Consider the following 22,281-nt stretch of genomic DNA (forward strand, 5'->3'; position numbering starts at 1 on the left):
AGCAAATTCTGCAGCAATCAAGTATGGTTCATTGTTCAAGGCAGCGTAGTGTAAGTGGTGAATAAATTAAAAACTAATTGCTTCTGGTAGTAGTGGGACAAAAATATTCAGTCATTTTAAATGACTATCTCGCAGTAAGGAGTAGGAAATTCAACCCTTTGAACCTGCTCATGGCTGACCACATCTTAGCCTCAACTCCACTTTCCTGTCTGCTCCCCATAACCCATTATTAATTAAAAACCTGTCCGTATCATCAAAATCATTAGTTTTCCTGGTGTCCACCACATTTGGTGAAGTGAATTCCACAGATTCACAACCAATTGGGAAAAGGAATTCTGCCTCATCTTTGTTTTAAATTTGCCATCCTATAGTCTAAAATTTTATTCTTTTATTCTTGATTATCCCACAAGGGAAGCATCTGCTCTGCATCTGCTCTGCATCTACTTTGTCGATCCACTTTAGCGTCTTGTATACCTCAATCTCCACTCATCCTTCTAAACTCTAACGAATATAGACCTCAACTGCTCAATCTTTCCTCATAGACAAGCCTTTTTTGTCCAGAATTAACCTAGTGAACCTTCTCTGAACTATCTCCAATGCAAGTACATGCTACCTCTAGTAAGGGGAACAAAGCTGTACCCAGTGCTGCTGATGTCTCACCAATGACTTGTACACTTGCAACAGCATTTTCCTACTTTTATACTCCATTCTTCTAGTAACAAATGCCAAAATTCTCTTATTATCTGTTGTACCTGTATACCGGCTTTCTGTGACTATGCATGAGAACACTTAGATCCCTTAGCACTGAAACATTGAAGTTTCTCTCCATTGAGGTAATATTGTCTTTGTTTCTCCAAACAAAATGGCAAACCTTGCACTTATCCATGTTAAATTCCATCTGTCAAAGTTTGACCCATTCACCTATCATATCTATTTGTAAATTTCTTTATTGCAGCTTCCCTTCCTAGTCTGTTTTGATGTGTTACACCCAAATTTGCAAATCACATTCTATTCCTGCATCCAAGTCCTTCATATAAAATGTAATAGTTTGGACCTGATGACCGAACCCTGGGGCACCCATTAGCTACAGCCTGCCAACCAGAAAAGAACCATATAATCCTGACTCTGCTTTCTCTTGGTCAGCTCATTCTCTAATTACTCCTAACCCCATGTGATCTTTCTTTCTGCATTAACCTTTTGTGCACCTTATCAAAAGCCTTCTAGAAGTATATACTATCAAAAGGACCTCATTGTTCATTTTCGTTGTTAGATCTTCAAAGAACTCTAGCAAATTGGTCAAACATGATTTACCCTTCATAAAACCAAGCTGACTTTGACAGATTGAATCTCCAAATAGCGTGTTCATGCAGCCACACTCACAACTTTTTACTACAACTTTTTGACAAGTTCCACCTTTTTGCCCTGGACAAGACAATGTTGGAGAGATTATCTGGGAAAGGGAAGTTTATGTACATGCCTGTGTAGAGCTCCAGGGAATGTGGTGGAGAGAGAGGGAGAGAGAGCGAGGTAAGTCATTTGGAGTTGGTGCCTGGATCCCATCGATTTCCAGAGTATTCTCGGCAGTGAGCTAAGTTCACTTTTAATCACTGTAATCAAAAGGCGTGATCAGTGTTGGAGACATGCCTTTAATGTAATGTTTCTATCGGGACCTCGAGATCTCCTTCGGATAATCCGATATTCAGATAATCGAGCTTTCCCTATACTTCCTTTAGGACAACTAATTAGGGAATTATGGATTACTCCCATTGGGGACTACTTTGCCATACTGTTTCATATTTCTACCCAGGTTCAATATTACATCCTAATTTCCAGTACCAAATCATTTCTCACTATGCAGATTTACTAACAAAGTTACACCATTCCCTTTGCCTTTCTTCAATCCTTCCAAAACAGAGTATCCTTTGGATATTTGACTTCCTGTTCTGGTCTCCCTGTAACCATGATGTGGAGGTGCAAAAGTGTTGGAATGGGGTGGACAAGGTCAGAGGTCATATGGTACCAGCTTTTAGTCCAACAGGTTTACTTGAAATCGCAAGCTTCACTTGCCGAAGGAGCAGCGCTCTGAAAGCTTGTGATTTCAGACAAGTTTGTTGGACTGTAATGTGGTGTCATATGATCCCTGTAACCACATCTGTGATCACCACCGAATCCTATATCTATTCGTCTCTAATTGCATTGTTAAGTTTGTCCTATTATGAATTTTCCCTGCTCATGTATGGTTCCTTGGTGCAATATGACATTCACACACTTCCTTTCATTTTGTGGTTACAATTAGCCTCTTAACTAATCTGTAGTCCTACTTTCTCCTTGCTGTTTGATTTTTGTAATTTGCCATGCAACTGAACCCCTTTTCTCTGTTTCTTCCGCCTCCCCCCACCCACCACCCACCCATAATTCAGATTAAACCCCTATCTTCACCCCTATTTATACATTTCTGGACCCAACATGATTCAAGTGGAGTTTATCCCAACAGTACTGCGCCTTCTCTTCAGAGTACTGATTCTGTTGACTGTAAATTCAAAACCACTTCTCCTGCATTAATCTGTGGGCCATGCATTTACTGCTTTAACCTTAATGACCCTGTGTCGAGTAGCTCATGGCTCAGGTAGTAATTCAGACATTATTACCTTGGTCCTGCTTTTTAATTTAGTATCTAGCTGCTCATATTCTTTCAGCAGGATCTCTTTCCTTATTCTACCTATATTGTTAGTACCCATGTGGACCACGCAAACTGAATCTTTCTCCTCCCAGTTCAAGTTCGACAGCAGCCTCAGTAAGATAGCCGAAGCACCAGGCAGACAACACAACCTCAGAACTCAAAATACAGTGTCTGTTTCTCTGACGATACCATCCTCTTACAACTACCTCTTTTCTCCCCTTTTTGCTGCTGTGGTCACTTTACTCATCCTCCCTGCAGCTCCAGTGTGCTGCTTCCTGAATCCCTCTACCTGCCTCAGATGTAGTCACACCCTCCTCTCCCTAACCACTGACCAAATTCAAGGTGGTTAATGTATGAGGTGTTCTGCCTCCTGAATCATAGCATTCAGGTAACTCTTCCCCCATCTCCCTGACGTATTGTAGCGTTCAGAGTTCAGATTGGAGCCCATCAACTGTGAGCCACCATTCTGCAAGCTTGTTGCAGATGTAGTTAATATGAACCACAATGATGTCCAGCAGCTCCCACATGTTGCAACAATGCACATTATAGAGTAGAGTGGAGTAGCTTTTTATTTGACGTATCTACCATATGCAACTGATACAGTAAAAATGAGACAGTGTTCCTTCAGGACCAAGGGTGCTTTGTGGGCAGCGATCGTACACTGCATAAAGTGCATACTTGCAAAACATGCAAGTTACAGTAATAGAAGAATGACAAATAATAGACATTTTTCAAGCAGTAATTTGAGTGTTGTAGATGTGGACTGGCTTTGGGGAGTCAGGTGAGCTACTCACTACAGTATTCCTAGCCTCTGATCTGCTCTTGGACCCATTGTATTTATATGGTGAGTTCAGTTCAGTTTCTGGTCAATGGTAACCCCTCAGGATGTTTATGTGGGGCATTCAGTGATAGTAAGGCCATTGAGTATCATAGGGTAACAGTTTGATTTGTTTCGTTTTGGCAGTGGTTGCCACCTGGCATTTGTGTAATATGAATATTACTTGCCACATTTCAGTCTTCAGCATTGATATTGTCCAGCTCTTGCTGCATTCGGATATTGACTGTTTCCGTTTCTGAGGAGTCACAGATGGTGCTGAACATTATGCAGTCATCAGCTACATCCCCAATTCAGACCATATGGGTGTCATTGATGAAGCAGCTGAAGATGGTCGAATCTCGGGATATTTTGAGGAACTCTGACAGAAATGCCCTGGAACTGAGATGATTGGTCTTCAAAAACCATAGCCAATGTCCTGCGTACCAGGAGTGACTCCAACCAGTAGAGAGATTTTCCCCTGCTTCCTATTGATTCCAATTCTAGGGTAGAGCTCCTCGAAGCCACATTTATCAGATGCAATCTTGATCTCAAGAGCAGTTACTCTCACTTCATCTCTGGAGTTAAACTCTTTTTTTGCCTATGTTTGAACCAAGACTTCAATGCAGTCAATATCTGAAAGGTCCTGGTGAAACCCAAACTGGGTTGCAGAGAGCAAGTTATTGCTGAGCAAGATGCTGCTTGATCGCACTGTCACTGACACCTACCATAATTGTACTGATGATTTGAGTAGACAGATGGGAAGGTAATTCAGAGTTGGCTTTGTCTTGCTTTTTTGTGTACACGACATACTTGGGCAATTTTCTACATTGCCAGTATTGTAGCTGTAGTCAAACACCTTTGTATGTGAAGTGAATTCTGGAGTGTATGTCTTCAAAACCAGCACCATCAGGGCCTGTAATCTTTGCAGTGTCCTGTGCTTCCAAGTATTTATTGATATCACGTGGAGTAATCTAATCGGTTTAAAACCAGCATCTCTGATGAGGCCAAGATTGGTCATCCATTTGGCACCTAGCTGGAGACTGTTGCGAATAATTCAACCTTAACTTTTGCACTGATTTGCTGAGTTCCTCTATTGTTGAGGCCAGGAATATTTGTGGACCCTCCACCACCATTCACCACTGGATGTGTTAGCACAGCTTAAGTCTGATCCGTTGTTTATGGGGTCACTTAGTTCTTTGTATTCCTTGCTGTTTGGCATGCAAGTAGTCCTGCTTTTTAGATTTGCCTGATGTGGCTCCTGGCATGCACTCCTGCAATCTTTAATGAACTAGATTTCATCCCTTGGCTTGATGGTAATAGTGTGGGGGATACGATGGATCATGAGGCTGCAGATTGTATTAGAGTACAGATCTGCTGTTCATGGCCCACAGAGACTCATGGATGGCCAATCTTAAGTTGCTTCATCTCTTTGAAGTCTGGCCTATTTAGCACATTGATATTGGCACAATATAATGTAAAGTATTCTCAATATGAAAGTGGGACTATGTCTCCACAAGTACCATGTAGTGATCACTCTTCCCAATACTGAATCTGTGGCAGGCACATTGATGAGAATGAGGTCAACAATGTTTGCCCTTTTGCTTCCTTCCCCTTCTGACCATAGGTCCAGTCTAGCAGCAATATCCTTCTGCTGGTTGAGTCGTAAATCAGTGGTACTGTTGCTGAGCTACTCTTTGAGGTGGTCAAAGAACTACTCTTTGAGGTAGCCTGCCCAGAATACGTTCCGAGCCCTTACTACCATCATTGCTTCCTCCAAATGTTGTTTAACATGGAAGAGTACTAATTCCTCAACAAGGGAAGACTGTGTGGTAATCAACAAGAGGTTTCTTGGCCAAATTTCTCATGAATATGAGACTTCAAGGTATCCAATGTCAACATTGAGGACTTCCAGGGCAGCGCTCTCAAACTGTACCACCATCTCTGCTGGACCCACACTATTGTTGGATGAATGTGATGGTGACATTATATGATACTTTGGATGTGACTGTTAGGCTGTACAGCTTTCCCAGTTTTGGCACAAGCCCCCTACAGTTGGAAGGAGGATTTTGTGGGGTCGCAGGGCTGTTTTGCCAATGTCGATACCAGATAGTCCATCTGTTTTCATTCCATTTCTCCTTTCTAGCAGTTGATACAACTGAACGGCTTGCTAGGCCTTTTCAAGAACAATAAAAAGTCAACCACAATGCTCTGGGTCTGGAGTCACGTATAGGCCAGACCAGGTAAGGATAGCAGCTTCCTTTCCCTAAAGGGCATTAGTGACTCAGTTTCTTGGCCATCTTTCGACTCGAGTCCAAATTTTTATTGAATTCAGATTCCACCAGCTGCCACAGTGGGATTCAATCTCAAGTCCCCTCAAACATTTCCTGGGTCTCTGGATTAGTAGTTCAGTGATGATGCCACGAGGCCATTACCTTCCTGGGGTGAATAGGAAACACTTTGATACTTTTCTACTTATGCAGTTTAGAACAATGGCATTTGAGCTTCAGGGTCTTGCAGAGCATACCTGTAAAAGTGGACTGCTTTAAATGAAGTTGCTCTTCATTGATACTGTGAAGTGAAGGCACCCTTGGTCTCTGGCTTTTCTAAAAATCTTGTTCATTTAATGGATCCCTCAACAATCTTGCAATTCTATCCCATCATTTCTTTGACTGGTAACTTGCCTTTTTGGAATATTCCTAGTCAAGTTAATTTGCAAAATTGTTTTCATGTGAGTTTCAAACAAGGTTCAAGCTTGAACTCTGAGAACAGCATACTTTTTTGCCACCACTTACAAGTTTGTAGCAGGTGTTTTCTGGTGTTTAGATTCTTGTGCGCCTTTTTAGAAAACTGAATGTGTGATAAATTGTTAATTGATGTTACTCACTGCTCTTTCATTCTTTCTAAATTTTGTTTCTAGGTGGTATTTCGGTAAAATGGGTCGCAAAGATGCAGAGCGATTGCTGCTTCATCCAGGAAATCCACGTGGCACATTCTTAGTTCGAGAGAGTGAAACCACAAAAGGTAATAGCTATCACAAGTACTTAGTATGGCAGTGAATAATGCAACTTGCCAGGATGTGAGAACCAAAAGTGAATTGCAAAACTTAGTGCCAAGGAGCACAGATTGCAGAAAGAGAGAATATCTTTCAGCAGGGAATAGTAATTTATTCGGTGGGATCACTCTAAATGAGAAAATTGTCTAAATGGGGGTTAATGTGCGTGGAGCTGGGTATTAAATATTTCTGGAGAAGGAATTCAAGAAAGATAGAAAAGGAAGAAATAGGAAAGGAGAGGCAGTATTATTTAAGGAGACAATTAAATTGCTGAAGAGCAGGTATCCAAGAGGGGTCAATGCAGTTTAGGTAGCATGGTGATCCATCCTCAACCCACGTTGTCCTATAGAGGTCACCTGTAGGCAGCCTATCATGGAAGAAAATGTTGAAGAGCTGTGCCTCTGATGAGCCTATCAGCAGAAAATGTGGGAGAAAAACAGCCTGTGATTAGAGGAGCAGGTAGCAGCTCACTAAGTTGGCATTGGCATTGAGGGAGTCACTAGGCACCAAAGTATGGAAGCTTGGGGTTGAGAACTGGTCCAGCAGGTGACAAGGTCCAGGAGCATGGAGGCAAGGTGGGTGTGGCTAGAGGTACACAGCAGATTTCACCAAGATGTGGAAATCTTTGGCTGGGGATGATGGGTCAATTGGCCAGATCTCAAAGTTCTGTTTGCTGTGTCTTAGTTGGGATGAGAAGCAGGCAGCAAGTGGAGTGCTCCATTGTGATGGGGAGGGTGTGAAGGATGACACTGCCAGATGGTGACTTGGTCGGTGAGAGGGTCAGGGAGGATATTGCCAGAAGGGGATGGGGCAAGAAAACTGCTGCTAGAGCAATGTATGTGGAGGATTGTGGGGGAGGAAGTTATGGTTGTGGGGTTTTGGGAGGGAGAAGGAGCCTGCAAGAGGAGTGAGTGGGAGGCTGCAGCGAAGGATAGAGGGAAAGGTGGAGGCTGTAAGAAAGCACCGGGTAGAAGGTATGGGAGAAGAGAGGCTGCAAAGGAAACAGCAGCTTTCAACAAAGGACTACTTTATTAAAATAAAAGTATAATAGAAATAATAAGATTCAAGAAAACTAATTGCTCACAAATAAGTGTGTCTCTTGTTTAAGACTGTGTAATTTCAAGAATTATTACAATTTTGGTTTGGAGATTGGTGCTGACAGTTGGTAATTTTACATCAGAGATAAAGATCCAAGATGCAGTAAGTTGAGTTATAACTGCCAGGTCAGTGTTCCAGCTTCGTGCATTTTGATAGAAACATTAGCTGTGACATCACCATTTTGAAGAAGTTGTGTTTAAGGTAAAGCTTAACACGTTGTCTTGTACAATCTAAATACTTAAATGCTACTGGCCAGGTAATGAATGCCTTTCTTTTGTATTGTCGTTTATAAATTTGGTGGAATGTTGATGACTGTTGATAATTGAAATTAATTATGATTCTTAGAGTTCAAATACCAATATGTCAAGAAAGATACATAAGGCATTGCTATTATGTGACCACATGATCTAATGAATGAGTTAGTGAGAATCAAAAATGTCCTGCCTGAATCAAAAAAGGAGCTCTGTAGACAATCTCAAAAGGAACACTCTAATGAAGAATGTTTTGATTTTGGCTTGAGGACATTATCTGTTTGGCAAGAACCAGGGAACAAAAAGGCATAATTACATTGCTGAGTGAGTCTATAGGTCATCAACAAGTAGAAAGGCTGGAGAGGGACAAATTTCCAAGGAAATTGTAGACATTGATAGAATTATAAAATAGCTATAATGAGAGACTTGAATTTTTTGAATCAGGTTGCTATAGCAGTAGTACAAGCATTGGAATTCCTAGCATGTGTTTAGAATTGTCTGCAATATGTTGCCACTTTTGACTGAAATTAAAGAAGTTCAAAGTTGGTTTGTAATCCCACTAGGCCACTGATCGCAATCTAAATTTACATGCTTTGCCTAGTTACTGATGTGGCCAACTATAAGTTTTATCTGAATTAGGTTTGGAATAAAGAGAAATATTAAGCAAGCTTCTTTCGGAAACAAAAGGATTGATTTACTATGAAAACAGGACTTATTTGTTAATGGTGTAAAACTGGCTCACATAGTTTTAAATATGAGAATATAAATGTTTACCCTTCTAAATAAGCCCCACGCATGCATGGGCATATCACTTAAGACAAACTCTGCAATGGGGTAATTTGGGGGAAAATAATTCTTGATCAGTAATTGGTGGTTGCTGTAGAAAGTAAGATAATTTGAGGTGTTCAAAACCGCCTGCAGTTGGCATTCTAGTGCATGTAGGCAGTTGTCAGTGGGATTTTTGCAGATGAGGTTTTTTGGGTATCGTCAGGAATTCGGAGGCTTTGCAGGCAAACACACTGGACCCTCCAAAAAACTTCCTTCAGAAAGGCAGGAGATGAGCTGTATACCTTCGCTGTTATTTTAGACTGTGTGCCGTTAAGTCCAGACAAAACCTGACACCAATATTCCATGCTTATGATTCCCAATAAATGAGCCCAAATAATTGACCTAAGCCATGTGATTTCCAATAAATGTTTCTAAAAGAAAATCTCCTGATGTGACCCCTTTTTTTAAAAAATACAGTTCAGATATCTCTTCAATCATCGCATATTCTGCTATCCACGGACCTTCAAACACACATCCTCAAAAATTTAATTTAAAAATCATAATTTGTTGAATTAAAAGAAGGTACTACTAGACCTGATTCTTGTGAATACTTTGACCAAGTGACAATGGAAGAGCATTTAGGAACAGTGGCCATTGTAGCACAAAGTTCAGTCTGGCTGTAGAAAAGGGCAATGAATATTCAAGCTTAAGAATAATTAATTGGGGGAAAATCACTGCTGAGGTCAGAATAAATTTGGCTGAATAAATAGAAGTCAAAGGTTGACTGGAGAAACAGCAGCTGAGCAGTGGGCTACCTTCAGTAAGAGTCTTCAGGTGCAGTTCAGTTATGGGTAAGGTACGGCAAGCTATTGGCCCACATCCTTATATGCCTTGCTTTCACAAATGCACATCTAAATACAGCTACACAAACCTTTATCAGAAATGCTTCGGACCAGCTGGTTTTCTGAATTTGGAATTTTTCGAATTTCTGAATAAGTAACAGTTCAAAGGTGAAATTTAAAATAATCTTACTGAACAGCAGACTCAGTGAGTATTGTGGGCCGAGACAGAATTGAGGCCTGCCAGTGCTGGGCCATGTTCCCCCACATCACATCTGAGTGACACGCATCAAGTGGGTGTGGAGTTGGGTTAACTGTTTGCACACCAAACAGCCTTGTTAATGAGATACAAACTTCACAACAAACCTTCGGATTTTTGGCAGATAAAGGTTTGTCTGTCACTGCTTATCAAATGAATACTTTGCATCAGTATTTGTCAAGGAAGAAGATGCTGTGTACATCACAGTGAAAGAGAAGATGTTTCATATATTAAAGGATTTAAAACCAGATGAGATGCATCAAAAGATACTGAGGGAAGTAGGGGTGAAAATTACAAAATATTAGCTATAATCTTTGTCTTCAGACTCTGTACCAGAGGATCATGAAATCACAAATGTAACAGCCTTGTTTATAAAAGCATGTTAAAAATTGTTCCAACACCCTCAGGCTAGTCAGTTTAATTTCAATGGTAAAGAAACATGTCAAAATCATAACTTAATAGTCGCATGGGCCTGTGCAAGTAACAAGGATATCCAACATAGATTTCTTGAAGGAAAATCATGTTTAACTAGCTAACTATAATTTTTGTTTTGAAGAGGTAACAGAATAGATGAAGTCAGTGATATTGATGTGTACATTGACTTCCAAAAGATATTTGATAAAAAACAGCATTTGAGCAAAGTTATAGCTAAAGAAATGAAAGAGACAGTAGTAGCATGAATGCAGAATTGACTGGGTGACAGGGAACAATAGTTGAATGAATACTTTTCAGCTGGAGGGAAGTTTGTAGTGGAGCTTCTCGGGGGTCATTGTTGGAACCCTTGCTTTACCTGCTATGTTAATGGTGTACAGGACACAATTTCAAACTAGCAGATGATATGAAATGTGAAAGCGTGCAGACTGAGAGGAAATGATGTAGATCATTATAGAAAAGTTGAAAGAATGGTAGGAATTGTAGCAGAATGAAGCTCAATGCAGAGGAATGTGGCATGATGCATTTGGTAAGAAGAATTTGGAGAGACAACATTAATTGAAGTCTATAAACTCTAATGAGGATGCAAGTACAGAGGGACCTGGTTGTATGTGTGCATATGTAAAGATGGTAAGACAGGGTGAAACAGCAGTCGATAAACTGTGCAGTATCTTTGGCTTTATTAAGAGGAATATAAAGTACATAACCCCTTTACTTATGTTGAACCAGAATAAAACACTAGATTAGTTCAGTTGGAGAATTGCATCCAGTCCCTGGGTGCTGAGCTAGGATGTATGTAAGTGAATTGGAGAGAGTGCAGATAGGTTGCAAGAATGGTTGTAGGCATGAGGAGCTTCAGTTATGAAGATGGTGAAGCTGGGTGGATGTTCTTGAGAGAAGGAGGCTAAGAGCAGATTTCAGAATCGTGAGGTGTCTGACCGTGTAGTTAGGGAGAAATTATTCTCACTTGTGAAAGGATTGAAAATTAGAGGATACAAATTTTAATCTGACTTGCCAAGGTGGCATGAGAAAATAAAAATTGTTCGTACAACAAGTGATTAGGGTCTGAAATGCATTGGCGTGGGAAAGGTGCATTTGTTCAAGGCCTTCAGAGTGGAATAGGATTGGTATGTAAAAAGGAAGAACTTACAGGGTTGTGTGCAAAAAGCATGAGAAAGTCATGGATGGGAATTGCTCATTCAGAGATCAAATGCATATTTGATGTCCCAGATAGCTTTTTCTGCACTTTACCACTTTACTCTTAGAAGTTCAGAATTGTTAACGATTCCTTGTTGGAACTTTTACGAGTATGTAAAAAGGAAGGGGCTAAGAAAATAAGTATGGGTACCTTAGAGGCACAGATGGGAGGAATTGTAATGCAAATGTTTTGTCTTCAGAGTAGAAGACATAACATCCGGAAATTGTGTGGACCATAGGCTGTTTGAGGAACTTAAAATAATAAATATTCAGTTAAAATACCATTGAAATTAATGGGGCTAAAAACCAACAAATCCCCTGGCTCTGATGGCCTACAGTTTGAGATTTTCAAAACTTTTAGTCTATCGTAAGAAATAGGAACACAAGATCATGGTTGATTTAATTGTGACCTTTACTTTTCCTTCCTCTCTTCTGTAATACACAACACTTGTTGATCAAAAATCTGAAAGCTTTGAATATATTCAATGAATGTGCCTTTTCTGCTTTTTGTGGAAGAGAATACCAAAGATTTATGACTTTTTTGGGCAGGGGGATAAAAAGCATCTCTGTTTTGAATGGACCACTTTTCGCTATTGAATTGTGTCCCTCATTCTCGACTTCACCCCTTGAAAAAGCAACATCTTCCCAGTATCTGCCCTGTCAAGCAATGTCAGAATCGTAAGGAAACCAAAAAACTGTGCTTGCTGGAAAAGCTCAGCAGGTCTGATAGAATCTGTGGAGAGAAAGCAGAGCTACCATTTCAGATCCAGCGACTTTCAGAACTGTTCTAAAGAGGGGTCACTGGACCCAAAATGTTAAGTCTGCTTTCTCACGATAGATGCTGTCAGACCTGGGTTTTTCTAGAAATTTCTGTCATTGTCAGAATCCTGTTTGTTTCAATAAAATCAGTTCCCATTCTCCTAAATTCCAATTAGTATCTGCCTAACATTTCTTTGTAAGGCAGCACCTTCTGCCCAGAAATCAGCCAAGTGAATCACCTCAAGATGTACAAAATTTGAAGGGTACATGCTGAGAGGCTGCTTCACCTGTATCTCGAGTCTAGAACCGGAGGACATAGGCTCAGCTTAGAGGCTCAAATATTTAAAATTGAGATTGAGATTTCTTCACTCAGGAGATTGTGAACCTTTGTTCTCCTCTACACTAAAGCATATTGTTAAAGTATAGATTTGAGACGGCCCAAAGAATCCCTTGTGGACTCAAACCTGTAAGCCTCTCTCTGTTTGTCCCGGAGATCATACTCTTTGAAAGTCGGGAATAAAAAACTTGGTTGAATTTTAATTATCCCTTTCATTATTAGCATTACTGTTATAACATAACCTACAAGTCAAGCTAACTAGATTCTATTAACCCAGGTGAGAGTAACAATTGCTCTTCTTTCAAGAGCCCTGGCCAGCTACTTCGTCGTACTATCTCATGCAGACTATCTTTATACACACGTTTACAAAGGCTGTACTGTCACAAAGACAAAAAGTTAACAAAAGCGCTGCTTGTTCTGAACTAGACAGATACTAGCGAAGGATAATAATTCAGGAGAGAAGTTAATTTGATACGGAGTTTCATTCAGAGGTCAAAACTAAACATCCTTTATTAGTTTCACAAAGGACAGCCGTGAGCGTTATCAGTCAGTGTCTTGTTTATACAGATTTGCTGATGTTAAGGCAAATGTTCTTAATTATCTTACCCTCCTGCCATATATTTTCTAGTGTTTAACAAATGTGTTCTATAATTCAAAATTACATTTTAGTTTAAACCCTTAAGGGCAAGTTTTAAGGCTATAAACCTTCTCATTCCCTCCTTTGGTCATTTCACGACAACTACATAGCTTATACAAGTATAATTAGTCCATTTAGTTGGTTTGTATTCTTAATAAGTCAAGCGCCTCCTGTGGCGAGTCATCATCCAGAGGCGCAGAGTCTGAAAGATGCTGGATTTCAGCATGGGAGTTCGGGCATGGAGGTACAAGAGTAGACCAGGGTCGATTAACCAGATTCCTTTTTGGCTTAGGCGAAAAGCAATGTACAGTCCATTTCATGCATAAGTAGATGACAATGTTTATTCCTAGGATGAGACCAAGGAATATCAGTATGTCCCGCACGATCCATCCACACAGTGACCATAACCAGCAGTTACAATCCATCCACATGAATCAGACAACAGTGGGGCAGGTATCTTCCCTGTGTATCGACCCGTTTTGTTGATAACATCTGTGTTGTCCGCAATGTCTTTTGAGAAGTTATCGATGTAGACGCAATGTTGCAGGCCAATGACTGAACAAGTTCCTCCTTCTCTAACAAGGCAAAAATCTAACACTAGCCGATTCTGAAGCGTCATCGTCCTCGTCTCCTGTAACTCTTTGTTCACCAGCTTCAAAGTGTGGGCAGTTGAGTTGGCAAGTTTTTGATGTCATATGCAAGGTCGCTTATTTGATCTAGGGCTGTCTCAACACCCCAGCCAGGAATAAGATCTCCCAGCAACCTGGACCACCAGGTTTGTTGATGGAAGTTGTTGTGCAAGTCCCATTTTGTTTTTCCTCTTTTTTTGTTCTGTACTAATTCACATGTTGGTGGGTGTTCCATTCATCATATACTTCAGGTACTTTATAGTGGAGGATAGAAAGTGGTAAGGTTTACACTAGGGCACAATGTCCGTACCACTCATTGGGTAAATATGGGTAGGCTTTGTTTTCGCATAGCGAATGAAGGCGAAAAGGAGTTCCAAGGTTGCAGTTCTGAGAGTGAATGACTCCGAGCGAGAGCTGAATCTTGTAAACAGTGGGTGCTATCAAATCTTTGGTTGTCCAAGTGTATTAACGGATGGAGAGTAGAAGTACGACCAGTGTCTTTGACAATATTTTTACATAGTTTTTGTTTCACTTTCCCTATGTCATGGGTACCAGGAAGTCTTTCAACGCACCATTCTAACAGCGGAATAACATTAACGTTGAGGTTCATTAGTACATTTCACACAGCGATGCGCTGCTTCTACCGAATGGGTTTTTCCATCAGAAATGAGGGGTTGCATGAGTGGGTGAGTCCTGTTTACACACTGTACACCAGGATGATGGAAAAGTAAGCAGATAACACATGGATCGGGGGTTTAGCTTGAATAAAGAAACCAGTAGTAACAGAGAATTGGAAGCGTCGTATTTTTGTCTGTCTTCATTTTTCAAGCTTGTCTAGTTGATTATAGCAGCTACTGGATACAGGAAATATGTAGAGGTATGTCTGTCAGTGGTGATAGGTCGGATAGGAGAGGATTCAGTCAAGAAGGTATAGATGGTCAGTCATGGCAATAGGTGCCTTAGGGTTTGGTGATTTTGGTACTATGTGCTCAATACTGCAATCTGTATGGTTCAATTTGAGAGGGGAACAGAAAAACATTTCAAAGTAAGTTTTTGGTTGACGGAGCGGATGAGGTTATGGAATTGTGCCATCTCATGATGACTGGCATAGAAGTGTTGCAATGATGACAATAAGGTTGAGAGTGATGTTTGGATACAGAATGTGAATAGTTTAAATGAGTTTCAGCTGGGCAGCTGCATTCATGACTTCCAGTGGTATTAGTACAAATTTCAGTTATACAGTCACATTGGAGTTTTAGCTGGTCTGAGATATCACAGATGGGTTGGTTACATTTGGGCGCATGTAGTGGGTTAGGTTTTCATAGGATGCCTGTATCAGTCCTGTTAGTACTATGAGAGGGATACAAGCTTGCAGTGTCCTTTGTAGACCATGTTGAACATCCTTCTGCTTTTACTGCAGTTTGTTGTCAAAAGACCTTGATTAGGACCTTTTCCAACAGGGGCCCAATTTTTCATGATTAAAGTCTTTTACGAGCGTCAATGTCTTTAAACGTTGGAGCTCTTTCTTCTTCCCTGGTACACAATAGGCTTCTTTGACTTGTAGATGACAAGACTGCAATGTTTTGGTTACCTTTAATCAGTTACCTGTACATCTCTTCTGCCCTGACATGCACGTCAACAGGGTGTTGAGCAGTTAATGGTGTAGACCAGGGAGTCCTCGGGGGCTTTCCATATATCAGTTCAGCCGCCGAGAATCCCATCTTTTTCTGTGTCATGGTTCTCCTGTTAAAAAGGGCAATTGGGAATACTTGCAGCCAATTAAGGCCTGTTTCTTCTACCAACTTGCTTAGCTGACCTTTTAAGGTGCCATTGGTTCTTTCTACAATTCCCACTGCTTGGGGATGGTTGGCACAATGAAACTTTTTTCCAAGCTCTTACATAGTGCCTTGATTAGCTCCGTACAGAAGTGGGGACCATTATTGGAGGAGTCAGTTACTGGAATTCCAAATCTGAGTGTGATTTTCCTTAGTAGAATTTTATAAGTTGTTGTTGTTGAGTAGTCAACAAGGGATAAGCTTCAATCCATTTCCAAAAACATTGTTATAAGTCTTGCTTAGTGATAATCAATGACATCTAGGTAACTTGATAAAATCTAACTGGATAGTATTAAAAGGTGCATTTGGCAAGAGAATTTCACCTGGTGGACACTTTACTCCTTTCCCGGGATTATCCTTTTGGCAAATTAGGCAATTTGCAGCCATTTGTTTTTTCTTGCAGGTGGGGATTCCGCTAGGTTGGGAGAATTCTATCCACCATTCTCCCCTCACCTACATGCATACATGTATGAACATAATCAACTAGAATAGACAAAAGTGAATCAGGTAGACATGTCTGTCCTACCGACATAACCCAAAGCTTATTGTAACTATTTACATAACAGCCATGGTTCATGCATCCTTATTTGGCCTCATCAGATGCTTCCCCTGATGGCCTAACCCATGCTCTAGATCAGGCATGGTCAGGGTGTCAAAGGAGAAAATAGAAGCGTCTCCCTTTTGGTTTCCTATTCGTCATTTGAGTAACCATGTCTTTTTGCTCAGAATTTGCTTTCTTAGCAGCCGCATCAGCGGCATTGTTGCCTTTAGAGACATCGGAAGCATCAGAGGAGTGAGCAGAGCATTAGATAATTGTCACTTGAGAGGGAAAGTGAATAGCACTGAGGAGATTAGCAACATAAGCGTAGGGGTTGAGGATAGGGGTTCCTGATGAGGCATTGAAGCTGTGCTGCTGCCAGTGTTGACCAAAATCATAGGTACACCCAAAAGCATAGCGGAAATCATTTTAGATGTTAGCTGAGTTTCCTTCAGCAAGTATGCAGGCACAGGTGAGAGTAAGGAATTCAGCTTGTTGGGAGGAACAGGGTGGGTCGACAGAATAAGCTTCTATTGTATGGAGCAAAGTGACAATTGCATATCCTGACATGCATTTACCCTCTGGAAAGATTGAAGAAGAACCATTAACGTGGTTTAGTGGTTTGAGAACACAATAATCGGGTGGATCAGGCAATTAGAGGTTCTTCCTGCAGGTATTTAGCACGGTTAATGTTACTGCAGTATTTAAAGGAGAGAAGCCAATTCTGAAATAATGAAATCTCAGAGCAACTGAGATGAGCCGTAGTGAGGTGTTGAGTACGTTTAGAGGTAAGCAAGGACACTGCAGAATGGGAGGTACACGCTTCTACATTTTGATGTAAAGTTATATTTAGAGGCAACCACTACCATAGTATGGATGGTAAGGAAGTCTGGGTGCAGGAAGGCAGACCGTGAGCAACACGGTCAAGCTTAGTAGAATAAAATGCAACAAGGCACCAAAAGGAGCCATATTCCTGGGCAAGAACAGCTGTAGCACAGGTGTCAATGATGGAAAAGGGTTTTGTCCGGTAAAGGGGGCAACCTGCTGAGGTCCCTGGGGAGGATGACCAAGAGGTTGCCAGCTGTTTCCACTCCGGTGATCAACCAGGGGCTGTTTTGGGAAATGTCCTGGTTGATTACAATTGAAACAACTGTGTGATTGTTGGGGGTGTCTAGGGGGTGGGGGAGGCAGTGAATAGTACTGAGAGGATGTATAGAGAGCAAGGGGCATCATGGACTGTTGGGGAAGATACATAGGAGGACCCCAAGGTCCAATGGGATATTGTGAATACATGGTACCAGCCCTACTGTCCTGCCATACTAGATGATAGTATGAGGGTTCTATTTAATAGCCTGACTGACCTTGCAGATGGTCAGGTCTGTTTTGAATCCTGGGTTTAGATTTAATCCCTGTAGTTTGGGCAAGTTCTGTCTTTACCTTGCCAATTGTAACCTTTCTGTTGGGGTCATTTAATTCCCAGAAGTAACAAACCTCTCTGCTGAATTGTGCAAACTCCTGCATCTTGCCAATGGATGTTGTGGGTTTTATCAGCTTTCTGTACCTGATCAGATAAGATGGTCATATACAGGGCATTAAATTGGGGTGATCACCCTTGTGGGTAGTTAGCGTCACCAGAGTAAGTGCCGTAGCATTCCTTAAAACAGGCAAGGAACTCCACAGCCCCTTCGCCCAAGCTGGGTTTACATGTTAAGACTTTACCCATATCAACTGCACAATGCACTGCTTGGCGGAGACAGGTAATACTCCAATCTGATCGGTTAAGTTTAGCCTGGTGCTGGACTACAACCTGGGTATGGTTATTACATTGTAAAATTTCTAAGAACTCACCCCATTTTTCAGGCGAAAGGGTGCATTCTGTGAGGTGAAGTAGGTCTTAGGAGGCAGCATTATAAATGGTCCTAGTCCTACTAATGTAATTAACAAATCCCTCAGGATTCTTTCCATAATCTGGAGCCTTATTGATAAGGCTTGAGAGTTCATAAGGTTTCCATGGTTGGTAAAGATACACAAGTTGGGCTTGTCCTGGATTCAGGGTTAGGAACTCTTTTATTCGGGCAATTCCTTTTTGGCCCTCCTACATCAGGGTGAGTGCAAGGACCGATATTAAGGTCCCGAGACTTTGATTGCAAATCATCTATGTCTTTGGGACTTTAGTTTAGGAGCAGTAGAAATCAAAGGAGTCTCTTCGATGTTTCTTCCACATCTTAATTTTAATTGACTCCTAGTGCAATGGGCTATGGGTTCGTGGTAGGCCGAATCCTTATTCTGCTGAACAGTTGGGGGAAGATCATGAGCCTCAGCACGTTCGCCCTCAGAGTAAGGAGGAGGCTTCAAGTGGGGAACCGGAGGAGGTTGGCTGACAGGACGGGAGGCGTAAAATATTTCCTCCTCTGAATCAGTTTCCCATCCACTGATGGATCGGGTTTCTTTAGTAATGAGTCTTTGTGAGAGGGGAGGGTGAGGTATAAGGAACAGTCTTTGTTGTTAGTTTGATCCTGCACAGCTGCAGTCTGTTGTTTATTCACTGGTTTTCCTTTTCTTTGGGGCCCCTGACGTTTTATTTTCTCCCTAGCTAATTCCAATTCTGCTTCTAAGTCATGTGCTTCACATTTGTATTTTAGTTCCATCCAATCTAGTTCAAATCCTTCCTCAGTTAATGGACTAATTCTCTTTTAATGCAGTTTAGTCTCCATGATGATTGCATGGATTTTTCCCCTTTTTCCCTAGTTACCTTTTTCCAAGTTGAAATGGCTTCTTTCTGCTTACTTGCCTTTCTTTTGCCAAGACCCTTGTTCAATTTTAATGAGTAGATTTAAATTGTGTGCGCCTCCTAGAGGCCAATCCTTATTCTGTTGAGCAGCTGCAGCTAATATTTCCCTTAATTGTTACTCATAGTTAGGATACAGACTGATTATTTTTGTTAAGGGACATTTGTCCTTCATTATCTCGGGTCATACCCATATTTATCCTACTAACTTTAAATCTTCACAAAACTACTGATCTACAGGGGTTTCAACCCTCCAAAACGCAAACATTCACTCACCAACAAGTAAATGTGCACCCAAACCGAATCTCAAAGAGTTAAACTTTCTGCAATCTGCAAGGGATCAGTGCTGAGTCTGTCTGTCTGTCTTGCTCACTCTCTTTTTCTCTTTCTCTCTCTCTCTTTCTCTCTCTCTCACACACGAACATTTTACAGGATAACAACCCGACAATGAACAAGACAAATTATTTCTGCCAACATTCTAAAACCCTGACGGTTTCTGTTAGTACCTATTTAAACAATTTCATTTTGGGTTCCGTCAGGCTACTGAGAGTGTGAAATGAGGGAAGCAACACACAACAATGCAGACAGAGAGCAATCAAGGTGCAATCTTACCTTGTGGGCCCATTGGTCTCAAGTCTGACCCTTAGGTGGGAGCTCCTCTTCCAGTTTCACTCAAACGTAACCCTCACGGCATCAAATTGTTAAAGTACAGATTTGAGACAGCCCAGAGAACCCCTTGTGGACTCAAACCTGTAAGCCCCTCTCTGTTCATCCCAGAGTTCATACTCTTTGAAAGTCTGGAATAAAAAAACTCTTTAGTTTAATTTTAATTATCCTTTTCATTAATAACATCATTGTTACAACATAACACTGATACCTATAAGTCAGGGTAACTGGATTCTATTAACCCAAGTGAGTAAGGATTGCTGTTCTTTCAAGAACCCTGGCTAACTACTTTATCGTACTATCTCAAACAGACTATCTTTAGACACACATTTACAAAGGCTGTACTGTCACAAACACAAAAAGTTAACAAAAGCGCTGCATGTTCTGAACTAGACATATTATCAAAGGATAATAATTTGGGAGAAAAGTTAATTTGATCGAGTTTTGTTCAGAGGTCAGAACTAAACATTGTTTATTAATTTCACAAAAAATCAGCAGTGAATGTTATCACTCAGTATCTTGTTTATACAGATTCGTTGATGTTAAGGCAAATGTTCTTAATTATCTTGCCCTCCCTGCCTTACTATTTTCTAGTGTTCAGCAAATGTGTTCTAAAATTGAAAATTACATTTTAGTCTATATGTTTAAGGAGAAGTTTCAAGGCTATAAACTTTCTCAATATGGATGCTCAGTATTGGCAAGTGTATACAAGAATAGGGTGGAAAGATATTTGGGTATGAAGGGATGTTTTTCTAATGAATGACTGCCAAGATTTTAAGCAAAAACAGAAGTCGTTAGAGCAATTCAGGTCTGACAGTGTCTCTGGAAAGAAACCAGAGTTAACGTTTTGAGACCAGTGACCATTCTTCAGAACTGATAGCTAGGAAAAGTGGCATTTATGTTGATAGAGCATGGGGAGGAGGAGTGAGTGGATATGCGTGACATAGTCCAAAACAGAGGCAGTTAGGCAAACAGACTAGTGGTTGATAGTACGTCAGGGAAGGAACTAAACTGGTAATGAGTAGGTGAAAAATGGGTTAGCTTTGTTGAAAGCAGCCCATGTCATGACAGGACATGGAAAGAGATGTTCAGGTTGTAAAATGATTGAACTCCATATAGTGTCCTGAAGGCTGCAATTGATGAATTGAAAATTAATTGGCAGCTATAAATTTTTGTTTTAAAGCTGCTTGTGTTGAACTGAAAACAAAACATTTTTAATAATCTTGACTTGGTTCTGTTTTTGTTATAATTGTTATTTAAATGTAATTGTTTCAGTTGAAGCATCACTGCATTCTTAGATTCGCTTATGAACTGTTTCTGACTTGAATAGAGTTTTTGTTTCTATTTATATATAGGATTACAGGGGTCATACTGATTTGTTTACAAGGAAGATAAACACTTTTGTACTGGCTCTACAAAGATATTAACTTAGCACTTTTGTCAGACTCTTTGAGTAGACTCATCAATACTTTAGTCAAATATAGACCTTTGAAAATTAGAGGAAAGAAAATCTGAAGCGTAAAAAGCTCCAAGTAATTTTAGATCCCAACATGTGTTTGTATGTATTACAATGTGGTACAAATATCTAATTGTAAGATTCAGAAGTTTCAGGAGGAATGTTTTGAGAATTGAATTGTTTTTAATTATAATAGCCTGAGTTGGAGAAACTGGTAAAATATCCACAGAATAAATGCCACTTGAAGAACAGTTTGAGTTAGTGTCTCAAAAAAGTAATTGAATTTAGCTTGGGAGCAGTTTTGATACAAGCAAAGAGTGCACCTCCCATAGGTAGTAAAGCACTTGGAACCAAGTGATGAGGGTTGTTGGAAACTGACAGTCTTTTAGATTTGAAATTCTAAATCAAAAAACAGAGGTCCTTGTTGACCTGCAGAGTCCACAGTTGTGAAGTGTTAAAGGAAAGAATTAGTGTTGCTTGGCCACAAGCTTGTGGAAGAACCCCAAGAAGTCCCAACCCTTGGAGCTTCAAAAGTAATCTTGATCAAAGGGAAGCCACTGATATTAATTCTGTCTAGTTTCTTGTCACTGATGAAATCTGAGCTGCCAGAAAGCTGAGACATAGGTTTGTATGAAATCTGTTAAAAATTGAAACATGATTTTTTAAAAAATTTATGAATTATCTTTCAGGTGCATACTCCCTTTCGATAAGAGATTGGGATGAAGTAAAAGCTGATAATGTCAAACACTACAAAATCAGAAAACTTGACAGCGGTGGTTATTATATTACAACAAGAGCACAGTTTGAGTCACTACAGAAGCTGGTGAAACACTACACAGGTACCTCCATCTCGATGGTTTAGATAACTGAGTTTTTGAAATATAATCTGTTGTTGAAAAGTGGTGGAACAATGGAATATATGCAATGTTGAAAGTCTGACGAAACGTCTAATTTACTTCAAGTGTGAATGAAGCTTGTGCTGTGTATCAATCATGGCTCAGTTAGTAACATTCTCATATATGAATCACAAGCTTCCAACTCTTGAGCACAAAGATCCAGTGTTAGTTACTTTAAAGGAGGAGGTATCTTTTACAAAAGATAATAAACCAAGGCCCCTTCTGCCTGTTTGATTGACTGAAGATGTCTAATGGCACTATATTGAAGAATAGCAGAGGAGTTGCCTCAATTTTCCTGGCAAACAGTCAATCACAATTTATAATACAAACCACAGGATTTCTGGTCA

At 40.5% G+C, this 22,281-nt stretch overlaps 1 protein-coding gene across 1 annotated transcript in view; it reads left to right on the top strand.

The window, feature by feature from the left end:
• The window catches only part of yes1 (YES proto-oncogene 1, Src family tyrosine kinase), a 77,653-nt gene that overhangs the window by 40,644 nt on the left and 14,728 nt on the right, over positions 1 to 22,281 (top strand). The window contains exons 5-6 of the mRNA XM_072570391.1: positions 6,415 to 6,518; positions 21,728 to 21,877. Coding sequence (XP_072426492.1) covers positions 6,415 to 6,518; positions 21,728 to 21,877 — 254 coding nt within the window. The remainder of the gene's footprint in view (positions 1 to 6,414; positions 6,519 to 21,727; positions 21,878 to 22,281) is intronic.

Source organism: Chiloscyllium punctatum, chromosome 5 (genome assembly GCF_047496795.1).
Source record: "Chiloscyllium punctatum isolate Juve2018m chromosome 5, sChiPun1.3, whole genome shotgun sequence".
Classification (NCBI taxonomy): domain Eukaryota; kingdom Metazoa; phylum Chordata; class Chondrichthyes; order Orectolobiformes; family Hemiscylliidae; genus Chiloscyllium; species Chiloscyllium punctatum.